This window comes from Salmo salar, unplaced genomic scaffold (genome assembly GCF_905237065.1).
Source record: "Salmo salar unplaced genomic scaffold, Ssal_v3.1, whole genome shotgun sequence".
Classification (NCBI taxonomy): domain Eukaryota; kingdom Metazoa; phylum Chordata; class Actinopteri; order Salmoniformes; family Salmonidae; genus Salmo; species Salmo salar.
Genome location: NW_025547820.1, coordinates 36,683 through 50,000, shown reverse-complemented (window position 1 = coordinate 50,000; position 13,318 = coordinate 36,683). Strand labels below are relative to the sequence as shown.

At 44.3% G+C, this 13,318-nt stretch overlaps 1 protein-coding gene across 1 annotated transcript in view; it reads left to right on the top strand.

Annotated features, from left to right (window-relative positions):
- LOC106596421 (regulator of G-protein signaling 22) overlaps positions 1-13,318 on the top strand; it is a 50,676-nt gene that overhangs the window by 34,127 nt on the left and 3,231 nt on the right. Inside the window, 4 exon segments of the mRNA XM_045711632.1 lie at positions 478-639; positions 4,960-5,139; positions 5,866-6,135; positions 9,308-9,407. Coding sequence (XP_045567588.1) covers positions 478-639; positions 4,960-5,139; positions 5,866-6,135; positions 9,308-9,407 — 712 coding nt within the window.

The window sequence follows — 13,318 nt, the reverse complement described above, 5'->3', positions numbered from 1 at the left end:
GCTGGGAAAACCTTTATTCTTTTGGCTCGAGGTCCACATCGGGATTATCGCACAGATTATATTTGGGACCAATTTTGTTTGTCAAAATCTATTTTGTCGGGACAGAAAAATATATAGGTCCATTATAAATGATTATAGTTCATTTACATTACATTTTACATTTTAGTCATTTAGCAGACGCTCTTATCCAGAGCGATTTACAGTAGTGAATGCATACATTTCATACATTTATTCTCCGTACTGGCCCCCCCGTGGGAATCGAACCCACAACCCTGGCGTTGCAAACACCATGCTCTACCAACTGAGCCACACGGGACCAAAATGTTGCCCGTCCTGGACCTAGAACATCCTATCTGTAGACTTCTATAAAGCAATGTTGTTCCTCTCTGAGTTGTTCCTCACGTTGGTGGATCTTTATAACCTTTAAAAGCTTCCCAGCTGTATATTCCTGTGTGTTTGACCCCGACTCTCCTGCAGCAGGTGAAGGGGACGTGGATGACCTCTGCAGGGGAGATCCTGGCTCTCCGGAAGGCCCTGCTCAACCCCGTCACATGTCATCAGTTCCGGCGCTTCGTCTCTCTGAAGGGAGACTTCCTGGAGAATGACATCCTGTTCTGGCTGGAGGTCCAGAGGTACAAGGTAAGGCTGAACCAAACCTTCTGTTCTGGCTGGAGGTCCAGAAGTACAAGGTAAGGCTGAACCAAACCTTCTGAGCTGGCTGGAGGTCCAGAGGTACAAGGTAAGGCTGAACCAAACCTTCTGTTCTGGCTGGAGGTCCAGAGGTACAAGGTAAGGCTGAACCAAACCTTCTGTTCTGGCTGGAGGTCCAGAGGTACAAGGTAAGGCTGAACCAAACCTTCTGTTCTGGCTGGAGGTCCAGAGGTACAAGGTAAGGCTGTACCAAACCTTTTTACACATAGAAATACATAACTTCTATTGTTATATTCTTACATGTGACTATTTTGTCATAAAAGGGAAGGAAATGTAAGCATTGTATTTTTGGCCTTATCCATGAAAACTGGACTGGGAGTGTTATCTCTGGGGTCTACACTGGGCCATGGTAATCTGGTGCTGTTATCTCTGGGGTCTACACTGGGCCTTGGTAATCTGGTGCTGTTATCTCTGGGGTCTACACTGGGCCTTGGTAATCTGGTGCTGTTATCTCTGGGGTCTACACTGGGCCTTGGTAATCTGGTGCTGTTATCTCTGAGGTCTACACTGGGCCTTGGTAATCTGGTGCTGTTATCTCTGAGGTCTACACTGGGCCTTGGTAATCTGGTGCTGTTATCTCTGAGGTCTACACTGGGCCTTGGTAATCTGGTGCTGTTATCTCTGAGGTCTACACTGGGCCTTGGTAATCTGGTGCTGTTATCTCTGGGGTCTACTGGGCCTTGGTAATCTGGTGCTGTTATCTCTGGGGTCTACACTGGGCCTTGGTAATCTGGTGCTGTTATCTCTGGGGTCTACACTGGGCCTTGGTAATCTGGTGCTGTTATCTCTGGGATCTACACTGGGCCTTGGTAATCTGGTGCTGTTATCTCTGAGGTCTACACTGGGCCTTGGTAATCTGGTGCTGTTATCTCTGGGGTCTACACTGGGCCTTGGTAATCTGGTGCTGTTATCTCTGAGGTCTACACTGGGCCATGGTAATCTGGTGCTGTTATCTCTGAGGTCTACACTGGGCCTTGGTAATCTGGTGCTGTTATCTCTGGGGTCTACACTGGGCCTTGGTAATCTGGTGCTGTTATCTCTGAGGTCTACACTGGGCCTTGGTAATCTGGTGCTGTTATCTCTGGGGTCTACACTGGGCCTTGGTAATCTGGTGCTGTTATCTCTGGGGTCTACACTGGGCCTTGGTAATCTGGTGCTGTTATCACTGAGGTCTACACTGGGCCTTGGTAATCTGGTGCTGTTATCTCTGAGGTCTACACTGGGCCTTGGTAATCTGGTGCTGTTATCTCTGGGGTCTACACTGGGCCTTGGTAATCTGGTGCTGTTATCTCTGAGGTCTACACTGGGCCATGGTAATCTGGTGCTGTTATCTCTGGGGTCTACACTGGGCCTTGGTAATCTGGTGCTGTTATCTCTGGGGTCTACACTGGGCCTTGGTAATCTGGTTCTGTTATCTCTGAGGTCTACACTGGGCCTTGGTAATCTGGTGCTGTTATCTCTGAGGTCTACACTGGGCCATGGTAATCTGGTGCTGTTATCTCTGGGGTCTACACTGGGCCTTGGTAATCTGGTGCTGTTATCTCTGGGGTCTACACTGGGCCTTGGTAATCTGGTGCTGTTATCTCTGGGGCCTACACTGGGCCATGGTAATCTGGTGCTGTTATCTCTGAGGTCTACACTGGGCCTTGGTAATCTGGTGCTGTTATCTCTGGGGTCTACACTGGGCCTTGGTAATCTGGTGCTGTTATCTCTGGGATCTACACTGGGCCTTGGTAATCTGGTGCTGTTATCTCTGGGGTCTACACTGGGCCATGGTAATCTGGTGCTGTTATCTCTGGGGTCTACACTGGGCCTTGGTAATCTGGTGCTGTTATCTCTGGGGTCTACACTGGGCCTTGGTAATCTGGTGCTGTTATCTCTGGGGTCTACACTGGGCCTTGGTAATCTGGTGCTGTTATCTCTGGGGTCTACACTGGGCCTTGGTAATCTGGTGCTGTTATCTCTGAGGTCTACACTGGGCCTTGGTAATCTGGTGCTGTTATCTCTGAGGTCTACACTGGGCCTTGGTAATCTGGTGCTGTTATCTCTGAGGTCTACACTGGGCCTTGGTAATCTGGTGCTGTTATCTCTGAGGTCTACACTGGGCCTTGGTAATCTGGTGCTGTTATCTCTGGGGTCTACACTGGGCCTTGGTAATCTGGTGCTGTTATCTCTGGGGTCTACTGGGCCTTGGTAATCTGGTGCTGTTATCTCTGGGGTCTACACTGGGCCTTGGTAATCTGGTGCTGTTATCTCTGGGGTCTACACTGGGCCTTGGTAATCTGGTGCTGTTATCTCTGGGATCTACACTGGGCCTTGGTAATCTGGTGCTGTTATCTCTGAGGTCTACACTGGGCCTTGGTAATCTGGTGCTGTTATCTCTGGGGTCTACACTGGGCCTTGGTAATCTGGTGCTGTTATCTCTGAGGTCTACACTGGGCCATGGTAATCTGGTGCTGTTATCTCTGAGGTCTACACTGGGCCTTGGTAATCTGGTGCTGTTATCTCTGGGGTCTACACTGGGCCTTGGTAATCTGGTGCTGTTATCTCTGAGGTCTACACTGGGCCTTGGTAATCTGGTGCTGTTATCTCTGGGGTCTACACTGGGCCTTGGTAATCTGGTGCTGTTATCTCTGGGGTCTACACTGGGCCTTGGTAATCTGGTGCTGTTATCTCTGAGGTCTACACTGGGCCTTGGTAATCTGGTGCTGTTATCTCTGAGGTCTACACTGGGCCTTGGTAATCTGGTGCTGTTATCTCTGGGGTCTACACTGGGCCTTGGTAATCTGGTGCTGTTATCTCTGAGGTCTACACTGGGCCATGGTAATCTGGTGCTGTTATCTCTGGGGTCTACACTGGGCCTTGGTAATCTGGTGCTGTTATCTCTGGGGTATACACTGGGCCTTGGTAATCTGGTTCTGTTATCTCTGAGGTCTACACTGGGCCTTGGTAATCTGGTGCTGTTATCTCTGAGGTCTACACTGGGCCATGGTAATCTGGTGCTGTTATCTCTGGGGTCTACACTGGGCCTTGGTAATCTGGTGCTGTTATCTCTGGGGTCTACACTGGGCCTTGGTAATCTGGTGCTGTTATCTCTGGGGCCTACACTGGGCCATGGTAATCTGGTGCTGTTATCTCTGAGGTCTACACTGGGCCTTGGTAATCTGGTGCTGTTATCTCTGGGGTCTACACTGGGCCTTGGTAATCTGGTGCTGTTATCTCTGGGATCTACACTGGGCCTTGGTAATCTGGTGCTGTTATCTCTGGGGTCTACACTGGGCCATGGTAATCTGGTGCTGTTATCTCTGGGGTCTACACTGGGCCTTGGTAATCTGGTGCTGTTATCTCTGGGGTCTACACTGGGCCTTGGTAATCTGGTGCTGTTATCTCTGGGGTCTACACTGGGCCTTGGTAATCTGGTGCTGTTATCTCTGGGATCTACACTGGGCCTTGGTAATCTGGTGCTGTTCTCTCTGGGGTCTACACTGGGCCTTGGTAATCTGGTGCTGTTATCTCTGGGGTCTACACTGGGCCTTGGTAATCTGGTGCTGTTATCTCTGGGGTCTACACTGGGCCTTGGTAATCTGGTGCTGTTATCTCTGGGGTCTACACTGGGCCTTGGTAATCTGGTGCTGTTATCTCTGAGGTCTACACTGGGCCTTGGTAATCTGGTGCTGTTATCTCTGGGGTCTACACTGGGCCTTGGTAATCTGGTGCTGTTATCTCTGAGGTCTACACTGGGCCTTGGTAATCTGGTGCTGTTATCTCTGAGGTCTACACTGGGCCTTGGTAATCTGGTGCTGTTATCTCTGAGATCTACTGGGCCATGGTAATCTGGTGCTGTTATCTCTGGGGTCTACACTGGGCCTTGGTAATCTGGTGCTGTTATCTCTGGGGTCTACACTGGGCCTTGGTAATCTGGTGCTGTTATCTCTGAGGTCTACACTGGGCCTTGGTAATCTGGTGCTGTTATCTCTGAGGTCTACACTGGGCCTTGGTAATCTGGTGCTGTTATCTCTGAGGTCTACACTGGGCCTTGGTAATCTTCTAGAATTAATAATAGATCTGTCTCCTCCATGCCATCCCTCCCTCCATCCATCCCTCCCTCCCTCCCCCCATGCCATCCCTCCCTCCTCCCTCCCTCCCTCCCTCCCTCCCTCCCTCCCTCCCTCCCTCCCTCCCTCCCTCCCTCCCTCCCTCCCTCCCTCCCTCCCTCCCTCCCTCCCTCCCTCCCTCCCTCCCCATTAGGATCTGTGTCATTCCCACTGTTTGGAGGCTGTAGTCCAGGACAAGGTGTCCACCATCATCAGCTGTTTCATCCAGTCCTCCGTCCCCCCGGCCCTGCAGATAGACATCCCCCCAGAGCAGGCTTCACACATCCTGGAGAGGAGGGGCGAGATGGGGCCCTACGTCTTCAGAGAGGCTCAGGTACACAGACAGGCAGGCAGGCAGACAGGCAGGCAGGCTGGCAGGCAGGCAGGCAGGCAGGCAGGCAGGCAGGCAGGCAGGCAGGCAGGCAGGCAGGCAGACAGACAGACAGACAGACAGACAGACAGACAGACAGACAGACAGACAGACAGACAGAGCGATATACGCTGGGTGTACAAAACATTCCTCTTTCCATGACACACACTGACCAGGTGAATCCAGGTGAGCCATTCAGAGAGTTGAAGGGACAAGACAAAAGATTGAAGAGCCTTTGAAATGGGTTTGGTAGTAGGTACCAGACGCAACGGTTTGAGTGTTTAAACAACTTCCTGTGTGTATCTAGAATGGTCCACCACTCAAACGACATCCAGCCAACTGGACACGGTATGAAGCGTTGGTCCAGCATCCCTGTGGAACGCTGTCGACACCTTGTAGAGTCCATGTCCCGACTGAACGGGAATATTAGGAAGGTGTTCCTAATGTTTTGTACACTCAGTGTATACCTGACTATTGCAAGGATCCTGTATACATTTCATTTCAGTAATTTAGCAGACGCTCTTATATATGTATATTCACCTTATGTCTGTCTCTCTCTCTCTCTCTCTGTCTCTCTCTCTGTTTCTCTCTCTCTCTCTCTCTGTTTCTCTCTCTCTCTGTTTCTCTCTCTCTCTCCTTCTCTCTCTCTCTGTTTCTCTCTATGTTTCTCTCTCTCTCTCTGTGTAGTAGATGTGTGTGTTCAGTGAGCTACTGAAGCTGTGGCCAGAGTTCCTGTCGTTCAGCAGCGGTGTGCAGGAGGAGGAGGTGTTGCCACTGTTGCAGAACAGCATGAACAAACAGAGTGCTAAACTGCAGCGCCGCAGGAGGAGAGAGGAGGAAAAGGAAGTGGAGAGGAGAGCCCAGGAGGAAGAGGAGATGTTTCCAGAGGAAGTGGAGGAGCAGGAGGAGAAACACAGAGGACTACAGGGGAGCAGAGAGCTGCTTTACCCTAGCCAACAGGTAAACACCTTTTAGTCCTATTCTAGCTACATGTCTCTTATATAACAGTTATCTTGGTCCTATTCTAACTACATTACTCTTCTATAACAGTTGTCTTGGTCCTATTCTAACTACATGTCTCTTCTATAACAGTTGTCTTAGTCCTATTCTAGCTACATGTCTATTCTATAACAGTTATCTTAGTCCTATTCTAACTACATGTCTCTTCTATAACAGTTATCTTGGTCCCTATTCTAACTACATGTCTCTTATATAACAGTTATCTTGGTCCCTATTCTAACTACATGTCTCTTCTATAACAGTTGTCTTAGTCCTATTCTAACTACATGTCTCTTCTATAACAGTTGTCTTAGTCCTATTCTAACTACATGTCTTTTCTATAACAGTTGTCTTGGTCCTATTCTAACTACATGTCTCTTCTATAACAGTTGTCTTAGTCCTATTCTAGCTACATGTCTATTCTATAACAGTTATCTTAGTCCTATTCTAACTACATGTCTCTTCTATAACAGTTGTCTTGGTCCTATTCTCTAACTACATGTCTCTTCTATAACAGTTATCTTGGTCCTACTCTAAATACATGTCTCTTCTATAACAGTTATCTTAGTCCTACTCTCTAACTACATGTCTCTTCTATAACAATTGTCTTAGTCCTACTCTCTAACTACATGTCTCTTCTATAACAGTTGTCTTGGTCCTACTCTCTAACTACATGTCTTTTCTATAACAGTTGTCTTGGTCCTATTCTCTAACTACATGTCTCTTCTATAACAGTTGTCTTGGTCCTACTCTCTAACTACATGTCTTTTCTATAACAGTTATCTTGGTCCTACTCTCTAACTACATGTCTCTTCTATAACAATTGTCTTAGTCCTATTCTCTAACTACATGTCTCTTCTATAACAGTTGTCTTAGTCCTACTCTCTAACTACATGTCTCTTCTATAACAGTTGTCTTAGTCCTACTCTCTAACTACATGTCTCTTCTATAACAGTTGTCTTAGTCCTACTCTCTAGCTACATGTCTCTTCTATAACAGTTGTCTTGGTCCTACTCTCTAACTACATGTCTCTTCTATAACAGTTGTCTTGGTCCCTATCCAGCTACATGTCTCTTCTATAACAGTTGTCTTGGTCCTACTCTCTAATTACATGTCTCTTCTATAACAGTTGTCTTGGTCCTACTCTCTAACTACATGTCTCTTCTATAACAGTTGTCTTAGTCCTATTCTCTAGCTACATGTCTCTTCTATAACAGTTGTCTTGGTCCTACTCTCTAACTACATGTCTCTTCTATAACAGTTATCTTGGTCCCTATTCTAACTACATGTCTCTTATATAACAGTTGTCTTGGTCCTATTCTAACTACATGTCTTTTCTATAACAGTTGTCTTGGTCCTACTCTCTAACTACATGTCTCTTCTATAACAGTTATCTTAGTCCTACTCTCTAACTACATGTCTTTTCTATAACAGTTGTCTTGGTCCTATTCTCTAACTACATGTCTCTTCTATAACAGTTGTCTTGGTCCTACTCTCTAACTACATGTCTCTTCTATAACAGTTATCTTGGTCCTATTCTCTAACTACATGTCTCTTCTATAACAGTTATCTTAGTCCTACTCTCTAACTACATGTCTTTTCTATAACAGTTGTCTTGGTCCTATTCTCTAACTACATGTCTCTTCTATAACAGTTGTCTTGGTCATACTCTCTAACTACATGTCTCTTCTATAACAGTTGTCTTGGTCCTACTCTCTAACTACATGTCTCTTCTATAACAGTTGTCTTGGTCCTACTCTCTAACTACATGTCTCTTCTATAACAGTTGTCTTAGTCCTACTCTCTAACTACATGTCTCTTCTATAACAGTTGTCTTAGTCCTACTCTCTAGCTACATGTCTCTTCTATAACAGTTGTCTTGGTCCTACTCTCTAACTACATGTCTCTTCTATAACAGTTGTCTTGGTCCCTATCCAGCTACATGTCTCTTCTATAACAGTTGTCTTGGTCCTACTCTCTAATTACATGTCTCTTCTATAACAGTTGTCTTGGTCCTACTCTCTAACTACATGTCTCTTCTATAACAGTTGTCTTAGTCCTATTCTCTAGCTACATGTCTCTTCTATAACAGTTGTCTTGGTCCTACTCTCTAACTACATGTCTCTTCTATAACAGTTATCTTGGTCCCTATTCTAACTACATGTCTCTTATATAACAGTTGTCTTGGTCCTATTCTAACTACATGTCTTTTCTATAACAGTTGTCTTGGTCCTACTCTCTAACTACATGTCTCTTCTATAACAGTTATCTTAGTCCTACTCTCTAACTACATGTCTTTTCTATAACAGTTGTCTTGGTCCTATTCTCTAACTACATGTCTCTTCTATAACAGTTGTCTTGGTCCTACTCTCTAACTACATGTCTCTTCTATAACAGTTATCTTGGTCCTATTCTCTAACTACATGTCTCTTCTATAACAGTTATCTTAGTCCTACTCTCTAACTACATGTCTTTTCTATAACAGTTGTCTTGGTCCTATTCTCTAACTACATGTCTCTTCTATAACAGTTGTCTTGGTCATACTCTCTAACTACATGTCTCTTCTATAACAGTTGTCTTGGTCCTACTCTCTAACTACATGTCTCTTCTATAACAGTTGTCTTGGTCCTACTCTCTAACTACATGTCTCTTCTATAACAGTTGTCTTGGTCCTATGCTAACTACATGTCTCTTCTATAACAGTTGTCTTAGTCCTATTCTAACTACATGTCTTTTCTATAACAGTTGTCTTGGTCCTATTCTAACTACATGTCTCTTCTATAACAATTGTCTTAGTCCTATTCTCTATCTACATGTTTCTTCTATAACAGTTGTCTTAGTCCTATTCTCTAACTACATGTCTCTTCTATAACAGTTATCTTGGTCCTACTCTCTAACTACATGTCTCTTCTATAACAGTTATCTTAGTCCTATTCTCTAACTACATGTCTCTTCTATAACAGTTATCTTGGTCCTATTGTAACTACATGTCTCTTCTATAACAGTTATCTTGGTCCTACTCTCTAACTACATGTCTCTTCTATAACAGTTATCTTGGTCCCTATCTAACTACATGTCTCTTTTATAACAGTTATCTTGGTCCCTATCTAACTACATGTCTCTTTTATAACAGTTATCTTGGTCCTACTCTAAATACATGGTCGCCCTGGAGAGAGAGGATGTGCTGCTGAGGAGACAGGCCCAGCTGGACGTCACGTCCTCCACTGGGACAGGTGAGAGTCCCTGCCTGGTCCTCTCTACAGTATATTACAGTCTGGTCCTCTCTACAGTATATTACAGTACAGTCTGGTCCTCTCTACAGTATATTACAGTCTGGTCCTCTCTACACTATATTACAGTCTGGTCCTCTCTACAGTATATTACAGTCTGGTCCTCTCTACAGTATATTACAGTACAGTCTGGTCCTCTCTACAGTATATTACAGTCTGGTCCTCTCTACAGTATACTACAGTACAGTCTGGTCCTCTCTACAGTATATTACAGTCTGGTCCTCTCTACAGTATATTACAGTCTGGTCCTCTCTACAGTATATTACAGTCTGGTCCTCTCTACAGTATATTACAGTACAGTCTGGTCCTCTCTACAGTATATTACAGTCTGGTCCTCTCTACAGTATACTACAGTACAGTCTGGTCCTCTCTACAGTATATTACAGTCTGGTCCTCTCTACAGTATATTACAGTCTCTGGTCCTCTCTACAGTATATTACAGTCTGGTCCTCTCTACAGTATATTACAGTCTGGTCCTCTCTACAGTATATTACAGTCTGGTCCTCTCTACAGTATATTACAGTACAGTCTGGTCCTCTCTACAGTATATTACAGTACAGTCTGGTCCTCTCTACAGTATATTACAGTCTGGTCCTCTCTACAGTATATTACAGTCTGGTCCTCTCTACAGTATATTACAGTCTGGTCCTCTCTACAGTATATTACAGTCTGGTCCTCTCTACAGTATATTACAGTCCAGTCTGGTCCTCTCTACAGTATATTACAGTCTGGTCCTCTCTACAGTATATTACAGTACAGTCTGGTCCTCTCTACAGTATATTACAGTCTGGTCCTCTCTACAGTATATTACAGTCTGGTCCTCTCTACAGTATATTACAGTCTGGTCCTCTCTACAGTATATTACAGTACAGTCTGGTCCTCTACAGTATATTACAGTCTGGTCCTCTCTACAGTATATTACAGTACAGTCTGGTCCTCTACAGTATATTACAGTCTGGTCCTCTCTACAGTATATTACAGTCTGGTCCTCTCTACAGTATATTACAGTCTGGTCCTCTCTACAGTATATTACAGTCTGGTCCTCTCTACAGTATATTACAGTACAGTCTGGTCCTCTCTACAGTATATTACAGTACAGTCTGGTCCTCTCTACAGTATATTACAGTCTGGTCCTCTCTACAGTATATTACAGTCTGGTCCTCTCTACAGTATATTACAGTCTGGTCCTCTCTACAGTATATTACAGTCCAGTCTGGTCCTCTCTACAGTATATTACAGTCTGGTCCTCTCTACAGTATATTACAGTACAGTCTGGTCCTCTCTACAGTATATTACAGTCTGGTCCTCTCTACAGTATATTACAGTCTGGTCCTCTCTACAGTATATTACAGTCTGGTCCTCTCTACAGTATATTACAGTACAGTCTGGTCTCTCTACAGTATATTACAGTCTGGTCCTCTCTACAGTATATTACAGTACAGTCTGGTCCTCTCTACAGTATATTACAGTCTGGTCCTCTCTACAGTATATTACAGTCTGGTCCTCTCTACAGTATATTACAGTCTGGTCCTCTCTACAGTATATTACAGTCTGGTCCTCTCTACAGTATATTACAGTCTGGTCCTCTCTACAGTATATTACAGTCTGGTCCTCTCTACAGTATATTACAGTCTGGTCCTCTCTACAGTATATTACAGTACAGTCTGGTCCTCTCTACAGTATATTACAGTCTGTTCCTCTCTACAGTATATTACAGTCTGGTCCTCTCTACAGTATATTACAGTACAGTCTGGTCCTCTCTACAGTATATTACAGTACAGTCTGGTCCTCTCTACAGTATATTACAGTCTGGTCCTCTCTACAGTATATTACAGTACAGTCTGGTCCTCTCTACAGTATATTACAGTCTGGTCCTCTCTACAGTATATCACAGTCTGGTCCTCTCTACAGTATATTACAGTCTGGTCCTCTCTACAGTATATTACAGTCTGGTCCTCTCTACAGTATATTACAGTCTGGTCCTCTCTACAGTATATTACAGTACAGTCTGGTCCTCTCTACAGTATATTACAGTCTGGTCCTCTCTACAGTATATTACAGTCTGGTCCTCTCTACAGTATATTACAGTCTGGTCCTCTCTACAGTATATTACAGTCTGGTCCTCTCTACAGTATATTACAGTCTGGTCCTCTCTACAGTATATTACAGTCTGGTCCTCTCTACAGTATATTACAGTCTGGTCTTCTCTACAGTATATTACAGTCTGGTCCTCTCTACAGTATATTACAGTACAGTCTGGTCCTCTCTACAGTATATTACAGTACAGTCTGGTCCTCTCTACAGTATATTACAGTCTGGTCCTCTCTACAGTATATTACAGTCTGGTCCTCTCTACAGTATATTACAGTACAGTCTGGTCCTCTCTACAGTATTGTACAGTCTGGTCCTCTCTACAGTATATTACAGTACAGTCTGGTCCTCTCTACAGTATATTACAGTCTGGTCCTCTCTACAGTATATTACAGTCTGGTCCTCTCTACAGTATATTACAGTCTGGTCCTCTCTACAGTATATTACAGTCTGGTCCTCTCTACAGTATATTACAGTCTGGTCCTCTCTACAGTATATTACAGTCTGGTCCTCTCTACAGTATATTACAGTCTGGTCCTCTCTACAGTATATTACAGTCTGGTCCTCTCTACAGTATATTACAGTCTGGTCCTCTCTACAGTATATTACAGTCTGGTCCTCTCTACAGTATATTACAGTACAGTCTGGTCCTCTCTACAGTATATTATAGTCTGGTCCTCTCTACAGTATATTACAGTACAGTCTGGTCCTCTCTACAGTATATTACAGTCTGGTCCTCTCTACAGTATATTACAGTCTGGTCCTCTCTACAGTATATTACAGTACAGTCTGGTCCTCTCTATAGTATATTACAGTCTGGTCCTCTCTACAGTATATTACAGTCTGGTCCTCTCTACAGTATATTACAGTACAGTCTGGTCCTCTCTACAGTATATTACAGTCTGGTCCTCTCTACAGTATATTACAGTACAGTCTGGTCCTCTCTACAGTATTGTACAGTCTGGTCCTCTCTACAGTATATTATAGTCTGGTCCTCTCTACAGTATTGTACAGTCTGGTCCTCTCTACAGTATATTACAGTACAGTCTGGTCCTCTCTACAGTATATTACAGTCTGGTCCTCTCTACAGTATATTACAGTCTGGTCCTCTCTACAGTATAGTACAGTCTGGTCCTCTCTACAGTATATTACAGTCTGGTCCTCTCTACAGTATATTACAGTCTGGTCCTCTCTACAGTATATTACAGTCTGGTCCTCTCTACAGTATATTACAGTCTGGTCCTCTCTACAGTATATTACAGTCTGGTCCTCTCTACAGTATATTACAGTCTGGTCCTCTCTACAGTATATTACAGTACAGTCTGGTCCTCTCTACAGTATATTACATTCTGGTCCTCTCTACAGTATATTACAGTCTGGTCCTCTCTACAGTATATTACAGTCTGGTCCTCTCTACAGTATATTACAGTCTGGTCCTCTCTACAGTATATTACAGTCTGGTCCTCTCTACAGTATATTACAGTCTGGTCCTCTCTACAGTATAGTACAGTCTGGTCCTCTCTACAGTATATTACAGTCTGGTCCTCTCTACAGTATACTACAGTCTGGTCCTCTCTACAGTATATTACAGTACAGTCTGGTCCTCTCTACAGTATATTACAGTCTGGTCCTCTCTACAGTATATTACAGTCTGGTCCTCTCTACAGTATATTACAGTCTGGTCCTCTCTACAGTATATTACAGTACAGTCTGGTCCTCTCTACAGTATATTACAGTCTGGTCCTCTCTACAGTATATTACAG